The sequence below is a fragment of the Fusarium oxysporum genome, chromosome VI, assembly GCF_013085055.1.
Source record: "Fusarium oxysporum Fo47 chromosome VI, complete sequence".
NCBI lineage: Eukaryota > Fungi > Ascomycota > Sordariomycetes > Hypocreales > Nectriaceae > Fusarium > Fusarium oxysporum.
The window spans coordinates 2,402,482-2,422,474 of record NC_072845.1 but is presented as its reverse complement, the minus strand read 5'-3'; the positions used below and the strand labels follow the sequence as shown (position 1 = coordinate 2,422,474).

The following is a 19,993-nucleotide window of genomic DNA, read 5'->3' as shown; positions in this document are numbered from 1 at the left end:
TATTGCCGGAACATGTATCATGAACTTCTTGCGCTGTCATGAGCTTCTCATGAGAAGTCATGATGAGATTTGCTGAATGTTACTTTGGCCACCTGATTGATTTTTTGAACTTGCGGTGACTCGTTGAACAGTGAGAAATCATTACTTGGGTACTTAGGTTAGTAGGTTGATTGGCTCGGGAAACAATTGTGCATCTGTGCCGTGTCTGATGTGTGTTTGGCGTCTATCGGTCTTGAATTTCCGGACCCTGTCTGCAACAAATCAACCAACCAAGAGCTGAGCTGGAAAACTTTTACGCCTGGCGCGGTGATCACAGAGCTTGCCTACATACTTTACAAGGCTGATTGCTATCCATACAACGGGTCCGGTACGGTACTTGGAGCTCCCGAATCGAAGGCCCCATTTTCGAGAATAAAAACCTCAACAAAAGGCCCCATCGAATGTTTCCGGTAGGCTTCAGCGAAAATGCGTTGTCGGAGCCTTGGAACTCTATGTGATATACCAGGACACAAGAGGTAACCCGAGCTGCCGAGGTGTAATTACTTGAGGCGGCTTTCTCGATGGCATGCCGACGCAGAGCCGTTGTATCCCCGGAACGTGCATATCGACGCCGAAATCTGGAAACGATTCCCTTCATGAGATAAAGTTTGAGTACCTGAGGCTGAACTGATGTGGCACCGCCACAGACAAACTGATTAACCCAAAGAGACACAACCGAACTCTTGAGTGGTCCTAACGAGCTAGATCTTCTTGTCGGTGACCCGTCGTCTCGGTGCTTTATCAACGGGTATAGGGGCCGTCGACGGGCGCTTGTTCAATGGAGACGAGCCAAGCTGAAGGCTAGCTCATTAGGCGCGACATGGATGCTGTCAAAGTGTAGTGCACGATGCAGCCAGACAGCCAGGTTAAGCTGCTTGACTGAAAGACACAGTTAACGGTATCTGTAACCGCACGTGTAAAAAGCGAGTTCGTATTTGTTCCCGGTCACTAGTAACCGATAATCAACAAGGACTGTCATGAGGATGGATCCTCGCCATATGCATACATAGTTCAGACTGTTCTCGTTTGTCCGGCTAAAGGTGAGCCTGGATTCTGCCTTCCCTGGCGTGATTATTGTGATCTAGATCGAATCACCGCATATATTCGACATGTTTACCCCAATAGTGCTGGGTAGGAATTAACCTCAAAGAGATTCCGGGACAGGGGCCGTTCCGTTCAAAGTCTGGGGCCTCCCAATCCAGACCTGACTATTTCGAGCTTTCAGATGCTCAGTCCATCTTGGTTGGGTATCATGAATTACTGGAGGCATAAGGGTGTCGTAGGAGTGGTCTCGTGCCGTGCCCCCAATTCTAGAGCTGCATGTTCCGTATTTGTCCAGTGCATGTGCCAATCATTGTGCTATGGCTGAGAATCATATGATAAGTAGCAATTACTGCCGTGCGCGCAAAAGATCATCAGAATACTAAGTAAGTTTCATCAAACAACTTGTATGGCGACAAAGGCGTCAGTTCCCACAATGGGATATTGTGACAAATATGGTTGGCTGAGAGCCTCGTTTCGTGATAAGCAACGAACCGATAGCGAATATTCAACCACGACAGAAAACATTCCGTGCTATGACCGAGCGCCACAGTAACATGCCTGGCAGGTTTGTACTTACCCTGACCTGAGAAAAGGCCTAGAGATTAGCGGAGCCGCAAGAATAGACAAGAGAGTTTCGAGATCCCAAGTCACTGCCAAACTCGATGCATTCCTGACATGACTCCCACGTCTTTGACCCCGCCGTTTGCAGAATTTATTCTTGTCCTTGAATCAAGGTCGAACAGCTCGAAGGATGAACCAAGGAGTAGTTAGTCCTGCAAATCCGGGTTTGGTATCGAATAGTATTGGGGGTTTCGGCGTGGGGGTCGTAAAGGCTGTCGGTCTCACCTCGATGTTCTTCGATGAGGTACGTACAGTACATTTGAGCCCCTTCCACGATAATAGACCGGCTTTAATGTCTGACTCGAGGCATCGTGACATCCATTGACTGGTGATGTCGGAAAGAGATAGTATAGACTTACTTGTTCTCAGGGATAACGACACCTGTTATGTACGGATAGTAGTTGAGGTGAAGCAACTGTTACGGTTTTGTCGTAAGCTGAATTGGCTGTGCCTTCCGGTTCGTATCCTCAATTGGAGAAGCCCAAGGCATGCATAGAAGGTGCTCAACGATGACACCATTTGGCAGTCGCACAAGCTTACCCTGACCACCACAAAGTTTTCTTAGGGACATACCAATTGATGTTCTTCTGAAATGAAGTAGTTCCAATCATCGTCACCTTTTAATGGAGATGCTCAGGTACTTGCGGATATTTATCTATCTACCACCGTCATCAATTCTCGGCGTTACGACGCCACGCAGCACAGACGCTCGGCACAGCGTTGAAACTGCAAGGCAAAAAGCTTCCATCAGGCTTCGATAGCACGAATCGTCCCGACTCATGCAACAAACCAGCTTCAAGCTGTTAGGCGGCGTCTCCGCCCCACTATCCCTTGTCCGTTACAGGGCCTCAAACGTCTTGGCCTTGTTCAGCATCGTCGTTGAGTGTCTTGCGTGCTCTGGCCTAACCACGGTGGTTCTCGCTAGTAAGACAAACGAGGCCGAGACAATTTACAACAAGCAGCCTGGTCTTTCGGGACCCTCTTATCGGCGATAAAAGACCGCGATACATTACCTATCTCAAATTTGATGTCCAAGGCATTTGGCGGCTTGTTAACGTTTTGTCATTTCCCGTTTCCTCCGGCCCGCCAACATCCGACGCCCGTTTACCTTCGCAACCTTCCGGCACGTACGATGTACGAAGAGATGATACATGACACTTGCAGCCAGATCAGCAGGGCAGACCTGTCTTGTACCGTAAATACCGTTACAGCACAGCACCTTTCCTGCGTCAACCGCGCCATGTCGGCTTTGCGTACGGTAACTGTGCTGAAGCTGTCGGCAGGGCAGAATAGGCCTTGTTATCAGTTATCACTACCTCAAAGAGGCTTGGGCCATGCCCTAAACGACGGCATGGCAGGGGTGGTATCACTGAACGTATTGATTACTTGATCTGCCTGGGTCCAGTCTGTTTCTGTCTCTGGGAGAGGATATCCGGCTGGTCATGATCAAAGCCAGATGCATGCATCGAATGTCATGCTAATCTTTTCTATTCTCTCCAACTCCTTTTCATTTTCCCATGATCTTTTTCAGGATTTACACGCAATTGAAGCTCCACACCCTATGACTGTAAAAGAAGGATCATTGTCGCCCCCAATTACTGCTGTCCCATCTAACTTGTTCCGTCTCCTTGTTGCCCGCCGCCTCTTCATCATATCCATATCTTTTTCCATACCAGGTTCATCTGAATGAGAAATCTTTAGTGAGACCGACACGGTGGGCGTCTTATCAGAACAAGACCCTCTTTTTCAACTTTTACATATCACATCAAATCGCAATCCTGACTCCACCAAACGCCGCGCCGCTTGATCTGCTCTGCTTCGCGCTATCGTCTTGTCGCCTCCCATTGCATGGAACTTCCATACCCAACCCTTGTTTTAACCTGACCCTCGTGGGTTTGGACCTTTTCTGATCTCACAGCCCCACTCAACTTTTCTAGAGGCTGTACCGTATCCACACATCCCGCCGACTCGTGCGTGGCTTGCGTTGTTGTAGCTCGTCACCTTGCGCATTCGCTCGACTTAACTTAGCCGTGATCCTAAATAAAAGCGTTCCGCCTCCTCCAATTTATTCTTCTTTTCCTTCTAGTTCCCCTTCTTGGCATATCACCAGCCAATTCCCATTTTGCCCCCCTCCCATGCTGCTTTGCAGCAAATCACAACAACTTATACGACACAATACGTTATCATGCCGTCCTTTAAGCCCTTCGCTTCAGTGACGGGGCGTAACTCATATAGTCTTTTCGATATTCGGTATGATGATCCTCCTCAGCCATGACTTGACTGAGACCACTTACTAACTGCGCCTATTGTTCAGCCTAGACAGCGATTTTATTGTTTTCCGTGGAAGTGACCACGAATCATCTGGTCAAGTTCTCAAAGGCACATTAGTCTTGTGTCTACAAACATCCCTGAAAATCGAAGATGTTAGACTGCGACTTGTAGGAACTCTGCGCCATACGTAAGTTCTATGACTCGACTTGAAGACCAGTTTCTCTAGAGGATAGCAACTGACTCTATACAGCTGGGCTGATCCCAGAGGAAGCGCTCCCGGTGTTTCGGGCCAAAAGGTCGACAAGACGCAAACGATACTCGAGCACCGATGGGCGCCTTTTGTCGGCACGCACGGCAAGAGTATGACGCTCCCCGCCGGGAACTACGAATGGCCGTTCGAATACATGCTTCCCGGCAACATGGCTGAGAGTGTTGAGGGCATTCCCGAAGCATCCATCACATACAGACTCAGGGCAACCGTCGGACGCGGAAAACTTGCATACGATCTGCACGCCAACAAGCACCTTCGAATCATCCGAACATTAGAGCCAGGCGCCTTGGAATTCCTCCATGCCATGAGTGTTGAGAACATCTGGCCCAACAAGGTTGACTACTCAATCATCATCCCCCAAAAGGCCGTGGTGTTTGGCGGCTTGGTCACAATGGAGATGCGATTCACACCCCTACTCAAAGGACTCGAGCTGGGCGATATCACGGCACGGTTGATGGAAGTTCGCGAGTGCTATGTCCAAGGATCTGGCTCAGGTTACGGCACTAAGGAGCACCGAACAGAGCGTGAGGTCTCGATGTGGAAGTTTGAGGTTTCGAGAGAAGAGCACTGGCAAGATATGATTGAGGATACTGGTCAAGAAGGCTGGGCGGTCACCAAAAAGCTGAACTTGCCCAAGAGACTTCGCCAGTGCGTTCAAGATCTGAACCACCACGGCATCAAGGTCCGTCACAAAATTAAGCTGACCGTTGCTCTTTGCAATCCTGATGGTCATATTTCTGAGGTAAGATGATGTTTAAAAGCACAATGAGTTCTGGTTCACTAACATCTCTCGCAGCTTCGAGCAACACTTCCTGTGTCAATTTTTATCTCACCCAACATGCCTCTAGATGAGGAGGGTAACCTCGTCGATCAGTCACCAACCACCCCTAACAACGAGCGAGAACTTTCGACGATTGCTCCCCCCGGATATGGAGAGCATGTTCTTGACCAGTTGTATGAGGACGTTGACGTTAGTGGCTTCCAGACGCCCGGCTTTCAGTCAGGCGTTAGCAGTCCCTTCTACGCACAGTCACGAGCAGGCTCGAATGAAAATCTCGCAGCGCTTGCCCACAGCCGACCTGTCGCACCCGCGGCACTTTCATCTCGATTGGCCGATGTATCGCTGGACCCTTCTCGAAGAACGACCTCCTCCACGTCTCTGGGCTCGCTAGGCACGCCTGGCTTCATGTCCCCCACGTCGGCACCCCAAGGCCCAGCTCCGCGATCGGAACCTGCAACCGCAGCACTTACCAGAAGCAACAGTTCCGAAGACTCATCACGCAACTCTGCTGAACACGTTGATCTCGATGTCTCTGATTTGACTGAACTCAACAAGGTCCCTAGCTACCAGACAGCTGTCAAAACCCCAGCTCGCTCACGTGCTGGTACTGGGGACCTGCTTCTGCCAGATTATCAGACGGCGCTTAGCGCTCCCAGGACACCGCCTGCTACGGATTACCCAGCAGATCCTCTGGGCACAATCTCAGAGGATCAGGACGGTGAGGATCATACTCAGCATATATCGCGCCCTTCCAGCTGGATTGGTAATGGCCGCGCTTACACGGATGATGCTTCAACCTACCGAAGGATGCATCCCTCGCAGAACCGAAATCAAGTTGTCTAGATGGGCAGCTTGACTTACCTTTTGTTTCTTTGTATTCACATGACCATCACTTGATTGAATATGTTTCACAAGCCTCACAGGGCTTGCCGGCGTTTATGCGTTATCAATTACGGGAGGCCTCGAATCATGGGAATTATAGACAAGGCGTACTTTTGGTGACGAGCTCTTTGGCTCGGATGATATCTACACAATATTGGGCCCAGAACAATGCATAGGGAAAACGATGGATGAAGGATGACACTTGTATAATTAATACCCTTAAAGGATATGATAGCAAAGAAGAATGATGAACAATATGTTCAAGGCACATTAAGACTGGCTAACCACCAGTAAAATTCCTTGTCTTGAAAGTTGACATGGAAATCCAGAAACTGATATCTTGAGATGGTGAATGGTTACTATTTGTCGACAATGACATGGTGGGCGTTTGCGACTTGGTGGCGAGTGAACGAAATTCTTCAGCACTCGGTGACATCCGAACAAAAGCTTGTTGGACTGTTTAGTGCGTATTAACTCGATCTACCGGCGATGGTGGTGGTGTGTTGGCGCAACTGCATCGAGAGGGATGGAAGAACTCATTTGAGTTTGGTGAAGAAGAGGGAGTTTTGGTGATGGAAACTTGCTGTGGACAATTTGTGTCTATTGGAGATTCTATTTCACACTTTATAGTGTTATTTCAAGAAAAGATATATAGTAACTGTATCATGATCAAGGTATTGATATTTCGAGAGAGGGAGCCAAGGCCAAGCTTTGAGATGGACACAATTCGTTGCATCTATACCAAGCTTGTCCTAGTCGTGGTGTCGGTGCGACACAAGTTCAAGGGACCACGTCCAGAGTTTGCGGTACGTGAAGGGCGATTGACGTCATGACCTGGGATGTCAACGAGGGTCTGGTGATGGTTTATCTTGGTGTTCATGGTAGTCTCGACGTACTATGACCGTGAGGGTTAAGGGATAGATTGACTTGCTGCTAGTGACTTGTCGGAGATTTGATGTAAAGTGATCAGCTTGAAGAAGAGGAGAATGAGCATCTGCTGGTGCTGATCCTTGGATAGCTGAAACTGGAACTTTTGAGTATACCTGTTGTACTATGTGCAACTTGAAGGACTCAGCTACATCAGGAGTATATACTTTTGAGACTCCAAATTGACGTCTAATGTTCGAGCTCTTTAAAACAGGATATCGACATGACCAACTTGTACTAAAATATATTTCGATCGTACCTATTCTCACCGACTTAGCACCCACCTACCTAGTATATTCATTCTACCTCCCTTCTGTAGGTTGGCCTCTTTTTATTAGCGCTGGACCTTCAGCTCTTCATGGCTGTCTCAACAACCCCTCCCAACTAAACTGGCCTGAACCTCGACGTCATAAGAGCTCTCCTGGCGATCATATTTACGTTGTACAGCACATTATTTATCCACGACGTTAACATTAGCCTGATGATCTAACTTTTAGTTGATTGTCTCCCGCCAAGAAAACCAGGAACTGATTAGTATTCAACCTCTTTATACTCCGTATGTAACCCTGTGATCTCCCGCTCCAACCCCTGCAAAGAGGATCAGAAAAGAAGCTCATAACCCTTGACTGTGATACCCCTCCTCGCACCTCCCTCCCTGTCTGCCAAGCGTGGACAGTGAAATCTAATCTCAACTCTCCATATCCATATCCATACAATCCTACACGTCGTCCTTCGCCCCCTTGGACACCAACAACACCAAAACTCTTAATATCTCATCACCCAACATGGCTTCACCTACAACAACCGACCTGCCCTCGAGGGCTACTACTGGCTTTAGCACCGCCAGCGAAGATGCCATTCCCGAAGTTGACCCTTCAAGCGTATGTCACCTGAGGTCTCCCTTGTGCAACATGCGCTGCAGAACGAGCGCGCAGCTTTTAAAAGAGATTTGGGCTAACATTTTAATGAATAGACTGCCGGCTTGCTTGCTGAGCGACTCCAGGCATGGAAACATGCTGTTGGCTACATAGAGGAGTACATGAAGGCCATGGAGAAGATCCACGGCCACCACGCCAAAGAATATGAGCGGGCGCTCAAGGTGAGCTTGACCCAATTCCAATTCTAACTCCCCTCACTTCAGTAGACCTTGATCACTAACTTGATACACAATAGGCCATCAACAACCCCCTCAAGGAGGGCCACCACTTCGACCAGAGTCTGGGCGGCGTTGCCGGATTCTTCGAGAACATGCGCTCCAACACGCAGTCCCTCATCAACACCAACATCGAAACCGAAAAGAGCATCAAGGGCTCTGTCCTCCCCGTTCTCGAACGCTTGCATAAGGAGATCAAGCACAAGGCCAAGGAGCTCGCCCATGGCGCCGAGAAGGGCGCAAAGGAAGTTGACAAGGCTCGCAACACCACTCAGAAGCAGATAGAGCTGCTTGGACAACATGCGGCTTCTTTCGACTCTGCGGGGGGTCATCTCAACAGCCACGACGACCCTTATGTCGTCTACCGCGGTGTCCTGCACCGTCTGAACAGCCAGGTCATTGCCGAGAACAACCACCGAAATGACCTGATTGCTGTTCAGAACAACTTCCAGAGCTTCGAGGCTCACGTCATTGAGGTTGTCCAGCAGGCCATGGAGGCCTTCACACAACTTGCTGGTGGCCAGGCTGACAAGACCCGCGCTCTGTATAATGACCAGCTCTCGGTCATTCAACGTGTCGCTCCTGACTTTGAGTGGAATGCCTTCAAGGCCCGCAGCGCCGACCGCCTAGTTGACCCCAACGAGCCCGCCCGCTCTGTTGACGCGATCCAGTTCCCCAACATGAATCACGTTGCGACCAAGGCTCTGATCGAGGGTTCCCTGGAGCGCAAGTCGCGCAACAAGCTATCTTGGGGCTACTCGACAGGTTACTACGTGGTCACGCCCTCCAAGTTCCTCCATGAGTTCAAGGATTCGGATAACAACCGCCAGGACCCTAAGCCGGAGCTTTCCATCTACCTCCCCGACGCTGTCATTGGCACTGTCCAGGGCGAGAAGTTCAGCGTCAAGGGCAAGGACAAGTCCAAGACCATGAGCAGCAAGCTTACCGGCTCAACCGAGCTCAACTTCAAGGCGCACACAGCTGCTGATGCTCAGAAATGGTTCCAGGTTCTCGCAGAATGTGGAAAGAGTACAGCTCCTTTGAGCACCGGCTCCAGCCCTGCTGGATCTACGCCCACGTCGCCCAACCCTCAGGTCACAGCTGACCCCGTTGACGCCAAGGTCCAGTCTCCCATTACCCCCGTGACTCCTGCTACTGAGCACGGCGCTCAAGAAGCTGGTGTTGTCGGCGGCGAGGCTCCTGCTGCCGCTGCTGCACCAGCGACAGCTGAAAAGAAGGAGACGGCAATCTAGAGGCCTGAATGAGGCGGACGAAGGGTGACAGCCATTGCGTCGGAGGCCCTGCACAGTTGATTTTAATGGACGGAGTTCTCTATACCCAGTCCTGCATACACAGGCAACAATTGTTTTTTCGTCTCTTGATTTGACTGTGGTTCAAAGTGAGGCTGGCAGCGACAAGGACATTATATCGTTTGGTGACGATGCTGTTGACGTGGCTTTTGGTGGTTTGAGAGGAAGATGGTTGAAAAGAGCAAGTCCAGACTCATGACTTTGATATTTAGAATCTGTCCTTGTTGCCTTCATTATTATCGGCGGCGCGGATTGCGGAAGGAAGAAATTAATGCGGATGTGCGTTGGGTGAGTTGTTATCAAATTGGCATATACCACTACACCTACTTAACCTGTGTTCGAATCATATTGTACAGTTTCATTTCTACACTCTGTCTTTACAGTGATCTATGTGATAATCTGCCTAAGGTGCCCTCCCTTTGGACATGGTAGGACGTGGCCACTTGTGTTTCCCTTTTCCTCGTCACCTGAGCGGTATTCTACTGCGCTCCTAATAAACAGTTGATTGAAAAGACCATCCTTGACTGTGATACCGTGTATCAGATGCGGCAGATATCACCGTGCATTATCAAATCACAAGGCACCGCATATGGAACCGGGAACACGGCATGTATATATGCCATCTCGTAGAAGCCCAGCTGAATGGGTACGCATGCTCCTCTGTGCGAGAGTAAGCATGGCTTATACAGTGCATTCTTGGCAGTATCATCGCAGGATGCGACGATATCATTATCGTGGAGATGCGAACCAGTGGCTGTGAGGAACAAGTACAACTGGCGCGAGGATATAAGAGACCGATGACAGAATGAGGCGAACAATGCACAACATCATATGTACGCAGTCTAGTCCTTCCGCTGGGTTACACCTTTCATGTATTGGTTGCCAATCGTTTTGGCTATCTGTGGCTGGGTATAAGCCATTTGGTTGGTTGTACAGATTAAATAGGGCGAGTTCTGGAAGCCACGCGCTTGGATGCCTTGAAGATGAAGGGTGGGCAGCCGAGGCGATCGATCCGATGCATGGATTGGAGCTATAGCTATAAGGCTCTGGAAAGTGAATATAAGACGCAGTTTGACGACTACTCACATATGAGTTGTCATTCAAGGATTTGGTTCCTGTAAGCATTAGATATTACAAGACATGCATAAGTTATCCTATACTTTTTCAAAACAGTTGAGTCATTAAAAAGTCGATGGTCCATCACAACTGTGTGCATGTGTAGGCGGGCGGAATAACACAACACAACGCAACACAACACAACCCAGATGAGGCTGAAGGATGAACTATCTGCCTAATTCCTCACACCCTCTTCTAGATCCCTTCCTCTCTCCTCGGGCAAATCCAAGGACGCAGCCGTTTCAGAAGAAATGTAGCACAAGCGTCAAGTACATTATCTCCGGTCTCGTCATCCAAATGCGAAGGCCATCATGAGCTTATACAAGGCACAGTTGAAAAAGACTTGCACAAGTCCGCCCTGCTTTATACACCAACAGGAATTGCGAGTTCAGACACATTCGCATCATTTTATTCATGGCTCAGCGTCTGCCTCGCGCGGACGCCTTAAAAAACCTCTTAATTGTACAGGCTCTGAAAGACTCGTTGTGAAAAGAGTACTGCAGCGCAAGTACCGAATAAGGCTCTGACAAGCAACTAAAAAGATGATGGAAGACCAGTAGATTGGCTTGGCCCCCCTATTCAACAGCAGCCTTTCTTGTCCTCCTCGATTAGTTTCGTTTCCATTGCGTGTCCATATCCTGGGAAGGTTATACAGAACTTCCCATCACCCTCAGCTTCAACCATCCTCAGAACCTCTGACATACAGGAAGATCACAAAGACTCAATTCATTTACCAATAGGGGAAAACCCGTGTACCACTGATTTGTATACCCCGATGCTCGTCAACCCTGTTCCTGTTGCCAAAGCCTTGATTGTCCCGGGCTAGGAGCAAGAGACATTGGACACAAGCAACACTTAGCAATCCAAAGGCCACACTCACCACTTCAACACCTATCACAAAGCATCAAAACAATCCAATTCACAGCCAAAATGATGGCCAAGCCATGGAACGAACACCAAGGGACTATCACCAAGTTGTACATCAAGGAGGGTAGAACACTCAAGGATGTCCGCAACATTATGAAGTTGAAGTACAACTTTGACGCTTCGTGAGTTTCTTTACTCCTTTCCCTTTCCCTTCCATTCCATCCTGATACATATGAAGACACAATTCATATTGGCCTTTACCATAGGAAACGCTGGGGAAGACTGTCTTGCTGACTACCGTCACAGAATCCGCTCATATCGACAGCACTTTGATATTTGGGGAGTTGGCAAGTATACTTGCAAGAAACGAGAAGAGCGCCGTCGCCGATCCCTCAATAAGAGCCTGTCTCTCTCCCCATCACAGTCTCTTGCAGACGTGATCATAAAGCAAGAAGAGGCAAGCTCGCCAGCTTCTTCGTCGGGCTCCAGCTCTGTAAGCCGACGCTCATCAGAGCAGAAACCTCTGCCTGTGCTGAAGCAGCCCATTCTCTACCCAAACTTTTTCCAGGACCAGATGCGGTCTCAAGACGATGCGCAGACAAAGATTGATGCTTCTCGAGCGCCGTTGTGGGAGGGCCTGGACATAGACATGCTTCGCAGTTCCCAGACTGCTCAAGCCATGTTGCCATCGTGCGTATATCCCTCTGTTTAGTGCCCCGAACAAAATAACTAACATGGCTTGTGCAGAATCATGCCCATCCAGTCTTATAATGAGGCTACGAGCTGGCCAGTGCCTCGAGGCGCGCCATCGTATCTCAACAGTCCTCCCCAGCCCTTTGACCGATCACAGTTTAAGACTATGGTCCCGCGGTATGTACCTGACCAGCCGTTGTACTCTCGTGACGCTGGACTCCGGTTGGGCTTGCGAGCTCCAGACTTGTCTGTGGGCAGACCAAACTCAGGGGATCTGCTTCACCACATGGTTGGCTATCACGGCGTGGCACAGGGGTAGAACATATGTAGACGACAGACAGCAAGGGTGCATTCCACTAACACTATCTTTCTGGGGATGGGACACGTTCAAGGATGGAAGGGAACATCGTTGGGTCACACTCCTTTCATAAACGTTGGTTAAGTGGCTGGGACAAACGGTTGATCTCGGAACGTCTCATATTAAATATATACGTTATCCTATCATGGATTTTATTCTAGCTTGTTTCTACTTACCCGTGTTCTCAATCGATTTCATTGTTTTCATTATTGCTTTGCAATAGAGTACCAAGGGTTCAAAGCAGGAGCAGGTTCGAGACGCGGCATGCTACAGTTTGTCACTTGACAAGTTGGTCATCAAAGGTAAGACGTGGCGACTATCCACACCATCTACGATAGAACTCTTTGAAAATGTTTTGATTGTAAACCTTGAAAGTCATGTTAGCGACTTGATGTAAATGCGTTGATAAACAGCGAAAGAGTAATGTGATAAGAATTTCAGGGTAAGGTGCCTTGTCACAGGCGTTATCGTCAAAGCAATATGGCTACGTTGACCGTCGTGATATAGTAACATCATTTAAGAGCGATTGGGGAAGCAGAAGGTAAGAAAAGACTAACCCGAGACTATGGCCAAGCCCATGGCTGAGTAAGTGAAGAGACGATTTGAGTATGCTTTCGAAATATCAGTCGCTATCGCTGAAAAGTCTGCATTGACGTGTCGTGGAGCATCTCGATCAGGGGATAAATGAATTGTCGTCGTAGCGTGAGCTCGGACATATGCTTGTCGTTTTCATTTTGGATCATCATAGAGATGTTGTGAAATGCGAATGCAGGGGCCAGTCGGCTACTCACGTCTTGATCATCTGAGAATTGGTTAGCACAAGTTGCCTAGTGCTTGCGAGCAAATTTGCAAAAGAATCGCGTGTCAGGAAATGCATGAATGGTAAAGTAAGATTGTGTCTGCATCGAAAACTCGTATAAGACTCGTCATCTAAAGGGTTCATCAGGAAGCGAGGATGCTGCTGAAATATGTGAAAATTTACTTACGGTTGGATAAAACCAGTGAAGTTCGAATGATAGGATTGAGTGGCAGAGTACTAGCACTCGAGGTAGGTTAGCCTCAATGGCTCGAAAACATCCAAAGCGAAAGTAGATGGTGACGAGTCAGTGGGCGAGGTTTTCTAGGCCTGCCGCAAAGTGGCTTTTCTTGCTCATGTGGTATGATTCGGAGCCCAGTGCCGCTTCATCATGAAAGGTCGGGAGCGGGTCGAGATGAGATATCGCATACCTTGCTAGTATCTAGTCTTTTTCAGGTCAGCGCAAGCTACTACATGCATGACAACAAGTGTGAGGAATGAGTCTCAATCAGAAATAGCCATTTTATATCGTCAAAGAAGAACTCAGCCGGTAATTTCCAGCGTATATTGTAAAAGAAATGATCATCACGAGAGGGGGGGAAGAATGCGACGTGGGCGCTATATTTGAACGTACCATTTCAGCCCTTGTCGGGCGTAGGGGAAAGCTTGAGCATTCTCGCAATGATCCACCGCTTGGTGATGAAAGAGCTATTCAAAGGTCAGCGCGTGTTCAAAGATTGCAAAGTGCAAAAGCGAAAGCGTGATCGAAGTCTTTCAGACTGACGTGTAAAAAAAGAGGTTTCATTCCATTTAGGTCAAAGACTCTAGTTTGCGGTGTAAGGTGTCATCAGGAAGAAAGGAGTAGCCGCGCAAGATATTGCGCCGTCTAGAACATACCTCAGCTTGATTGTTTGTTTGTTTTTGTGTTGTTGAGAAAAACTGAAGAAGTTTGGAAGAGCGAAAGTTTTTGTAGAGAAAAAGCTCGGACAAAAGCTGCAATGTGGGGAACACGGGCCCTTATTCTTCCGCCGCCGCATCTCCCTAGCAAAGCAGAAGTATAATGTTCGGCGACGAACGACGACTAAGAAACGGTCCACATTGAGAAAACTCAGTGAAATATGGATCTTTTCAACTGGATCTAAGATTGCAGCTCTCGAACTAAAAGGAGTTTGGTGGAGTAACTAGAATTGTGCTTTGAAGTTTGGGGAGGTTGGTGAACAAACCGAGGTGACCCTGACCTCTCTTCACCCTCGATTTCCATCACGTGATATCGCGTTCGAAGCAACCATCCTCACGCGCCTTTCGTGAAATTGAGTCTGTGACGCCATTACTTCCTCCATACCGCCCGTAGACACAATATACCAACCTTTTATCGTATAAAAAGATGCCTGAGATAGCAGAAGGTCTGTTTGAGACTTGGATTCCGAGATGAAGATCCAAATGCTGAGCCTGAAACAGTTGCCCGTATCGTCCATTTCCTACGCCTTCATGTGGTGGGGAAACGCATCGTATCCGCTTCTGCGATAGATGACAAGAATGTGTTTGGCAAAGTCGGTACAAGTGGTGAAGAAGTAGAAACTGCTTTGAAGGGGAAGAAGGTTAGGAATTGCCTGCTACAAGTCGCGCTCAACAAGCTCATCATTCTAGATCGTTTCCGCAGGAAGCCAGGGGAAATACTTCTGGTGAGCCAACTCACGGCGTTATTCCAGGATCAACCCAACTTATCAACGATAGGATAACCCTTGACAAACCTCCGCATCTAGTAATGCATTTTGGAATGACAGGCAAGTAATTCTTACAAGAAACGAAACCAAAGAAATACTAAATCAGAGGGACAGGTTGGATGCACATCAAGGATGAACAGACAGCATATACCAACTACTATAAGAAGATGAAGGAGGGCGAGCACGAACAATGGCCGCCCAAGTTCTGGAAGTTCCAGTTCAAGACCGAGGGTTCTCCCGGTGTAGAAGTAGCCTTCACAGATGCGCGTAGGTTTGGTCGCGTGCGACTTGTCGACTGTCCCGGAGACCAGATCAGGAAGCATTCGCCTCTGGTAGAGAACGGACCGGATCCAGTTGTCGACCATGATCGTTTCACCGAAGATTACTTGCGTTCCAAGATGCGAGCCCGCCATGTTCCTATTAAGGCCCTCTTGCTAGACCAAGCGATGATAAGTGGAATTGGTAACTGGGTGGCCGACGAAACACTGTACCAAGCTAAGCTTCACCCTGAGCAATACTGCGACCAGTTCAACGACGCCCAAATCGCCACCCTGTATGAAATGATCCGCTATGTCTGTCAAACAGCAGTCGATAAATTGGGAGACTCGGACGAGTTCCCCGAACACTGGCTCTTCAACTATAGATGGGGCAAGGGCGCAAAGGGCGCTGCGACTAAGCTGCCGAACGGCGAAAAGCTGGCTTTCATTACAGTTGGCGGACGGACAAGTTGTTATGCGCCCGGTGTACAGAAGAAGATGGGGAATACCGCTCCTGGTATCAAAGAGGAACCTCTCGAAGAAAAGGCCGAAAGTAAAGCCCCCAAGAAGTCAAGGAAGAAGTCACCAGAGGCGGCCGAAGAGAACGTTCAGCCGCCAAAGAAGAGGCGCACAAAGGCTACCAAGAAGGAGACGAATGGAGACGCCATAAAGATAGAAGATGCTGCCGAGGAAGCCCAGCCAGATCTCGGACGAAGAAGATCCACCCGCCTAAGGAAGTAGATGCCTGGTCTTGGTTCTAAGAACGCAAAGGAATGAGTCGCCAAATGGTCGAGCTGGTCTGTCCTAGTTTTGTGTAGGAGTTCGGGTCATTCAAAACTCTGAGGTGTTCTTGTAGTACGTACCTTGGATGTTGCCCATCATGAGTTCTTTGCCCCGTGAGAAAATTGTAGCCAGTCCTGGACCAATCCCCAAATATTCTAAGAAAGCGGAGTTCTTACTACATAATAACAATGTCTGTTTGCGTTGGGTTCTCCTTTCCCACACTTCGTTAGTTGTGTAGTTTGATACAACCAGGTATCATTTCATTCCAAGCAATTATCCATTGCAAAGTCAATCACGATAAGTCTCATCACGCCTATTTCATCACACCGCATGAAGTCTTACAAAGATGTGGCCTGGCAGAGGGTAGATATAGGAAAGTTGACCGAGTCACCCAAACTTTAAGAAGCATGAGGTTCACATTGACACGACCTGGAACTGCATGAATTAATGACAAAAATCAGATATAATCTGGACCTAAAGCTGCCACAAATTACCTAGTAGTTAAAAACGCCAGCTTACAAGCCAGGGACAAGCATGGGATGAGAGGAGGGATATCTTTTACGTTGTCTTTTCAACCGCCACTTTTCGGGACGCCATGAAACCCAGTCTATGCCAAATACCCCTAGGAATCCAGAAACAGATGCAAGAATACAGGAACCAACTGAAGGTAGTATCGTCAACCATCAACCGCCCTGTGGATATGTGTGAATATGAATCAAGTAGAACAACCAGCCACTCGCCCGCCATATTCCCAACAAATTCTCCTAATAACCATTTCCTATGCTAATGTCGGTTCAGTTGCCATTGGACTCAGCGCCATTGGCCTCGAGCTTTCCCTCAGTCTTCTCGATGTAGGCGACCAAATCAGCAATGGTGCAGACCTTCAAACCCCACTTTCGGGCGAAAGCGATACAATCCTCGCCTCTCAGCATGCCATGGTTATGACGAAGAGCCTGGCCAGGGGTTTCCTCGCCGACGTCGACAATTTCGCAAATAACCGCGGCATGGGCCTTGCCAGCCAGTCGGCAGAAGTCAACAGCAGCCTCAGTATGACCCGGTCGCTGTCTAACACCACCAGGGCGGGATCGCAGAGGAAGGACATGGCCTGGACGGCGGAAGCTATCGGGACGTGCGTTGGGGTCAGCAAGGGTGCGGCAAGCTAGAGCGCGGTCGCGAGCACTGATTCCGGTTGAGACAGAGGGGTCGGCTGAGTCAACTGAGATGGTGTAGGCGGTGCCTCGAAGGTCCTGGTTGTTGGGTACCATCTGAGGGAGGTCGAGAGAGGTGGTAATAGCGGGAGAGAGAGGAGCGCAGACGTAGCCGGAGGAGTGATGGATGAGGAAACCCATCTTCTCGGTTGTAACATCTTCAGCAGCGATGATCAAGTCGGCTTCGTTTTCTCGTGAAGGGTCATCGAGCACGACGAGGAATTCTCCATTTCCTGTCACAATCAATGTTAACGCAGTGACACATGAGGCAGGTATAGGAGCCACGTACGGAAAGCCTCGATCGAGTCTGGGATTGAGTCAAACTTGTTCTGAGGGATTGTGGCGGGCATCTTGGAGGTGTGATAGGGAATAATGGAAGAGAAATTGGACAGTGCAAGGTGTTGAGTGTTGAGCAGCAATTAGATTCCCAAAGAGAAAGCTTGGCTTCTCGACCTCGGCTTGTGACTGTGAATGCGACGGTTGCGACGGGACGCACGAGGAGAGCGGGTTCGGAGGCGGAGACGGAAGCGGTAGCGGCACGCGGGGGTTGATGAAGGGTCAAGGAGGGGAACGGAACTGCCTTTTTTTTTACTGGGGACTTTGATATGGAAGCCGATTAGGTGATTGTTAAGCACCAAGTAGAAGTTGAGTAAGCAAAGAATTGATTGAGTGAGTAATGATTCAGGCAATGAAGAGCGAACTGTAACTATCAAATATGCTCGGATACGGCATTTGATTCTCGCATCGCATGATTCAGACAGAACCTTTTTCTCCAAAGGAAGCCAAGCCCCGCTCCGCAGTCCGGTCTTAATCACAGCCGCGCGGTGAATTTCCCGCTCGCTTCCTTTCGATCGAGCCCGGCTTATCCGGTCTAAGTAAGCCCAGATCCCATGAAGACCTACTCGAATGCCGAGTCACTTTACCCTCGGGGCCATTGGTTGTGAACCCGCGTTGCATCGTCAACGCTGAGCTCACATGTCAATGCATTGGTGATTGAAAAGGGTCTTTACTTGATCAGGCAGTTCGGGTCGCACTCTTTTGATTGTGATTGGTCAGTCCTGGCTCGCTCATTATGTCAGCTTTGTTAAGACGTTGTTGGACTAAGGAATTGCGAAGCATCAGTCAGCGAGAGACGATAGAAATTCTTGGACTTTGGCAGAGCAGTAGTGGAACCGATGGCGGAACCGTCCGAGTCTACCCTGTGATCGAATTGAATCTTGTCATCGTTGACTTTTTTTTTCAGGGTCCATAGAGACTATCTTATCTTGCTTGGCTTGCAGCTTTGTCATCCGCTCATCGATCCTCGCATCATCCACACCTTACCTATTCCATTACCACCTACCAACCAAACCGTGACCTCTCTCACTTCACCTCCGAGCCTCCAAATATGCCGGCTCCGTCCCGGCCGGCGGGTGCCCTCTTCCGCAACCTCGCCCGATCAAGTCGGCGGCCTTTCGCCCTCCCATTGCCGGCGAGCCATACCATCGCAGCCTCTATTACGACATCGCCATCACCTCGATGGCACTCCACGTCCTCGTCCAACTCGTCACAGAATTTCTCATCTGTCAACCCCGATGAGGTCTCACACTTCAATGCGCTCGCCGCCGACTGGTGGGATCCTCATGGCTCCTCCCGGCTACTTCATCTCATGAATCCTTTACGTCATGACTTCATCCGCGCTTGTCACCGCACCGACCCCGATTCTCCCACTCGAGACCTGACGTTCCTTGATATTGGCTGCGGCGGTGGTATCTTTGCCGAAAGTGCAGCTCGTTTACCGACTACCAGGCATGTCACTGCTATCGATCCCACCCCCGAAGTGCTCGCTGTAGCACGTTCACACGCTCGCAAAGATCCTGGTCTTCGCTCCAAGCTCCAATATCGGCAAACATCAATCGAAAATCTTCCTATCCCTGCGACACCACAAGAGGCCTACGATGTGGTCTCATTGTTCGAGGTTATCGAGCATATCGATGCTCCAGGCGCATTCCTAGAAAAGGTGCGCCCCTTCGTCAAACCTGGGGGATGGCTTGTTATGAGCACCATCGCGCGAACGTGGATGAGTTGGTTTACCACCAATTTCATGGCCGAGGACGTTCTGGGTATTGTTCCCAAGGGAACACACGACTGGAACAAGTATCTCAACGAGGAAGAGTTGCGAACTTTCCTCGCCGGTCGAGGCTGGAGCCACCCAATGGTGCAGGGTGTAATATATATCCCTGGGCTTGGGTGGAAGCAGGTCGATGGCAGTGAAAAGGTAGGCAACTACTTCTTCGCTGTACGTAAATCCGAAGCCTGATGGGCTCGGTTCAGATGTGTATGATTCATGTTGCTGTACGGTTACAGAAAAGTTTGGGGTTGCAAATGATCAAATGAAAGTCAATTGTAATATAGTGTAAAATGATTGCTTGGTTCACCAGCTGAAAGGCTATGGGGATTTGTTAACTATTAAATTGGCATGATTCTCGTCATGGGAACTTGATCCTAGTCCACCATATTTCGATTGGTGAGACTATTCCCCTCTGCCGTGGTCGCTCAGCTTACCCATTGTAGAAAAGAGCGTACTTACTGTAAGGCTGGGAGGTTCTCGTTTGCAAAGTCAGTCAGAACTAGCAGTTCCTAATGTCGGAATGTGCACCACCGAACCAGTAACGTCGCAAAGCATGTTGCGGCTGTGCGAGCTGATACAGCTCCACGCTCCTATATCATCCTAGCACTAATAAGGATTTACAGCTTACTGGGTATATGATCCTTGGCGTAACAGGTTTTCGTGTTGCACAACAACTCATACAGAACAAACAGTGCCTCACGTTCAACATTATCTATCGGGTGTATTTGCTTCGAGCAACAGCGAATCGAATCTAGAAGACGTCCATTACCTAGGAAGGTATT

General features: G+C 49.0%; 6 protein-coding genes across 6 annotated transcripts; 5 read left to right on the top strand and 1 right to left on the bottom strand.

The window, feature by feature from the left end:
* Positions 1 to 3,642: 3,642 nt before the first annotated feature.
* On the top strand, positions 3,643 to 5,937 carry FOBCDRAFT_42174 (or S-antigen, N-terminal domain-containing protein). Its single transcript, XM_031186377.3, has 4 exons — positions 3,643 to 3,954; positions 4,019 to 4,162; positions 4,226 to 4,988; positions 5,043 to 5,937. The coding sequence occupies exons 1-4, from the start codon at positions 3,890 to 3,892 to the stop codon at positions 5,868 to 5,870; spliced, it is 1,800 nt and encodes a 599-aa protein (XP_031037512.1). The 5' UTR covers positions 3,643 to 3,889; the 3' UTR covers positions 5,871 to 5,937.
* A 1,500-nt stretch (positions 5,938 to 7,437) lies between these two features.
* FOBCDRAFT_42166 (uncharacterized protein) lies at positions 7,438 to 9,355 on the top strand. The gene is made up of 3 exons (XM_031186378.3): positions 7,438 to 7,717; positions 7,810 to 7,935; positions 8,010 to 9,355. Exons 1-3 carry the CDS (start codon positions 7,622 to 7,624, stop codon positions 9,240 to 9,242), a joined length of 1,455 nt encoding a protein of 484 aa, XP_031037513.2. The 5' UTR covers positions 7,438 to 7,621; the 3' UTR covers positions 9,243 to 9,355.
* Positions 9,356 to 10,897: 1,542 nt separating this feature from the next.
* On the top strand, positions 10,898 to 12,461 carry FOBCDRAFT_226165 (Clr5 domain-containing protein). Its single transcript, XM_031186381.3, has 3 exons — positions 10,898 to 11,464; positions 11,589 to 11,972; positions 12,030 to 12,461. The coding sequence occupies exons 1-3, from the start codon at positions 11,346 to 11,348 to the stop codon at positions 12,292 to 12,294; spliced, it is 768 nt and encodes a 255-aa protein (XP_031037516.1). The 5' UTR covers positions 10,898 to 11,345; the 3' UTR covers positions 12,295 to 12,461.
* A 2,002-nt stretch (positions 12,462 to 14,463) lies between these two features.
* Positions 14,464 to 16,069, top strand: FOBCDRAFT_226149 (Formamidopyrimidine-DNA glycosylase N-terminal domain-containing protein). Its single transcript, XM_031186383.3, has 5 exons — positions 14,464 to 14,532; positions 14,588 to 14,727; positions 14,777 to 14,811; positions 14,864 to 14,913; positions 14,968 to 16,069. Exons 1-5 carry the CDS (start codon positions 14,514 to 14,516, stop codon positions 15,849 to 15,851), a joined length of 1,128 nt encoding a protein of 375 aa, XP_031037518.3. The 5' UTR covers positions 14,464 to 14,513; the 3' UTR covers positions 15,852 to 16,069.
* A 618-nt stretch (positions 16,070 to 16,687) lies between these two features.
* On the bottom strand, positions 16,688 to 17,451 carry FOBCDRAFT_241068 (3,4-dihydroxy-2-butanone-4-phosphate synthase RIB3; the record flags this gene model as incomplete). Its single annotated transcript, XM_031186385.2, has 2 exons — positions 16,688 to 17,334; positions 17,391 to 17,451. The coding sequence occupies 2 exons, from the start codon at positions 17,449 to 17,451 to the stop codon at positions 16,688 to 16,690; spliced, it is 708 nt and encodes a 235-aa protein (XP_031037520.1).
* A 1,037-nt stretch (positions 17,452 to 18,488) lies between these two features.
* On the top strand, positions 18,489 to 19,889 carry FOBCDRAFT_262040 (S-adenosyl-L-methionine-dependent methyltransferase; the record flags this gene model as incomplete). Its single annotated transcript, XM_031186388.3, has 2 exons — positions 18,489 to 19,379; positions 19,448 to 19,889. 2 exons carry the CDS (start codon positions 18,489 to 18,491, stop codon positions 19,475 to 19,477), a joined length of 921 nt encoding a protein of 306 aa, XP_031037523.2. The 3' UTR covers positions 19,478 to 19,889.
* Between the last annotated feature and the right edge of the window lie 104 nt (positions 19,890 to 19,993).

Coding starts and splice junctions, on each gene's coding strand:
- FOBCDRAFT_226165 (XM_031186381.3), top strand. CDS start 11,346: ATGATGGCCAAGCCATGGAACGAACACCAAGGGACTATCACCAAGTTG. Junction 11,465..11,588: donor AAGTACAACTTTGACGCTTC/GTGAGTTTCTTT, acceptor CTACCGTCACAG/AATCCGCTCATATCGACAGC. Junction 11,973..12,029: donor GCTCAAGCCATGTTGCCATC/GTGCGTATATCC, acceptor TGGCTTGTGCAG/AATCATGCCCATCCAGTCTT.
- FOBCDRAFT_226149 (XM_031186383.3), top strand. Junction 14,728..14,776: donor CTGCTTTGAAGGGGAAGAAG/GTTAGGAATTGC, acceptor TCATCATTCTAG/ATCGTTTCCGCAGGAAGCCA. Junction 14,914..14,967: donor AATGCATTTTGGAATGACAG/GCAAGTAATTCT, acceptor TCAGAGGGACAG/GTTGGATGCACATCAAGGAT.
- FOBCDRAFT_42174 (XM_031186377.3), top strand. CDS start 3,890: ATGCCGTCCTTTAAGCCCTTCGCTTCAGTGACGGGGCGTAACTCATAT. Junction 4,163..4,225: donor GTAGGAACTCTGCGCCATAC/GTAAGTTCTATG, acceptor GACTCTATACAG/CTGGGCTGATCCCAGAGGAA. Junction 4,989..5,042: donor CTGATGGTCATATTTCTGAG/GTAAGATGATGT, acceptor CATCTCTCGCAG/CTTCGAGCAACACTTCCTGT.
- FOBCDRAFT_42166 (XM_031186378.3), top strand. CDS start 7,622: ATGGCTTCACCTACAACAACCGACCTGCCCTCGAGGGCTACTACTGGC. Junction 7,718..7,809: donor CCGAAGTTGACCCTTCAAGC/GTATGTCACCTG, acceptor TTTAATGAATAG/ACTGCCGGCTTGCTTGCTGA. Junction 7,936..8,009: donor AATATGAGCGGGCGCTCAAG/GTGAGCTTGACC, acceptor GATACACAATAG/GCCATCAACAACCCCCTCAA.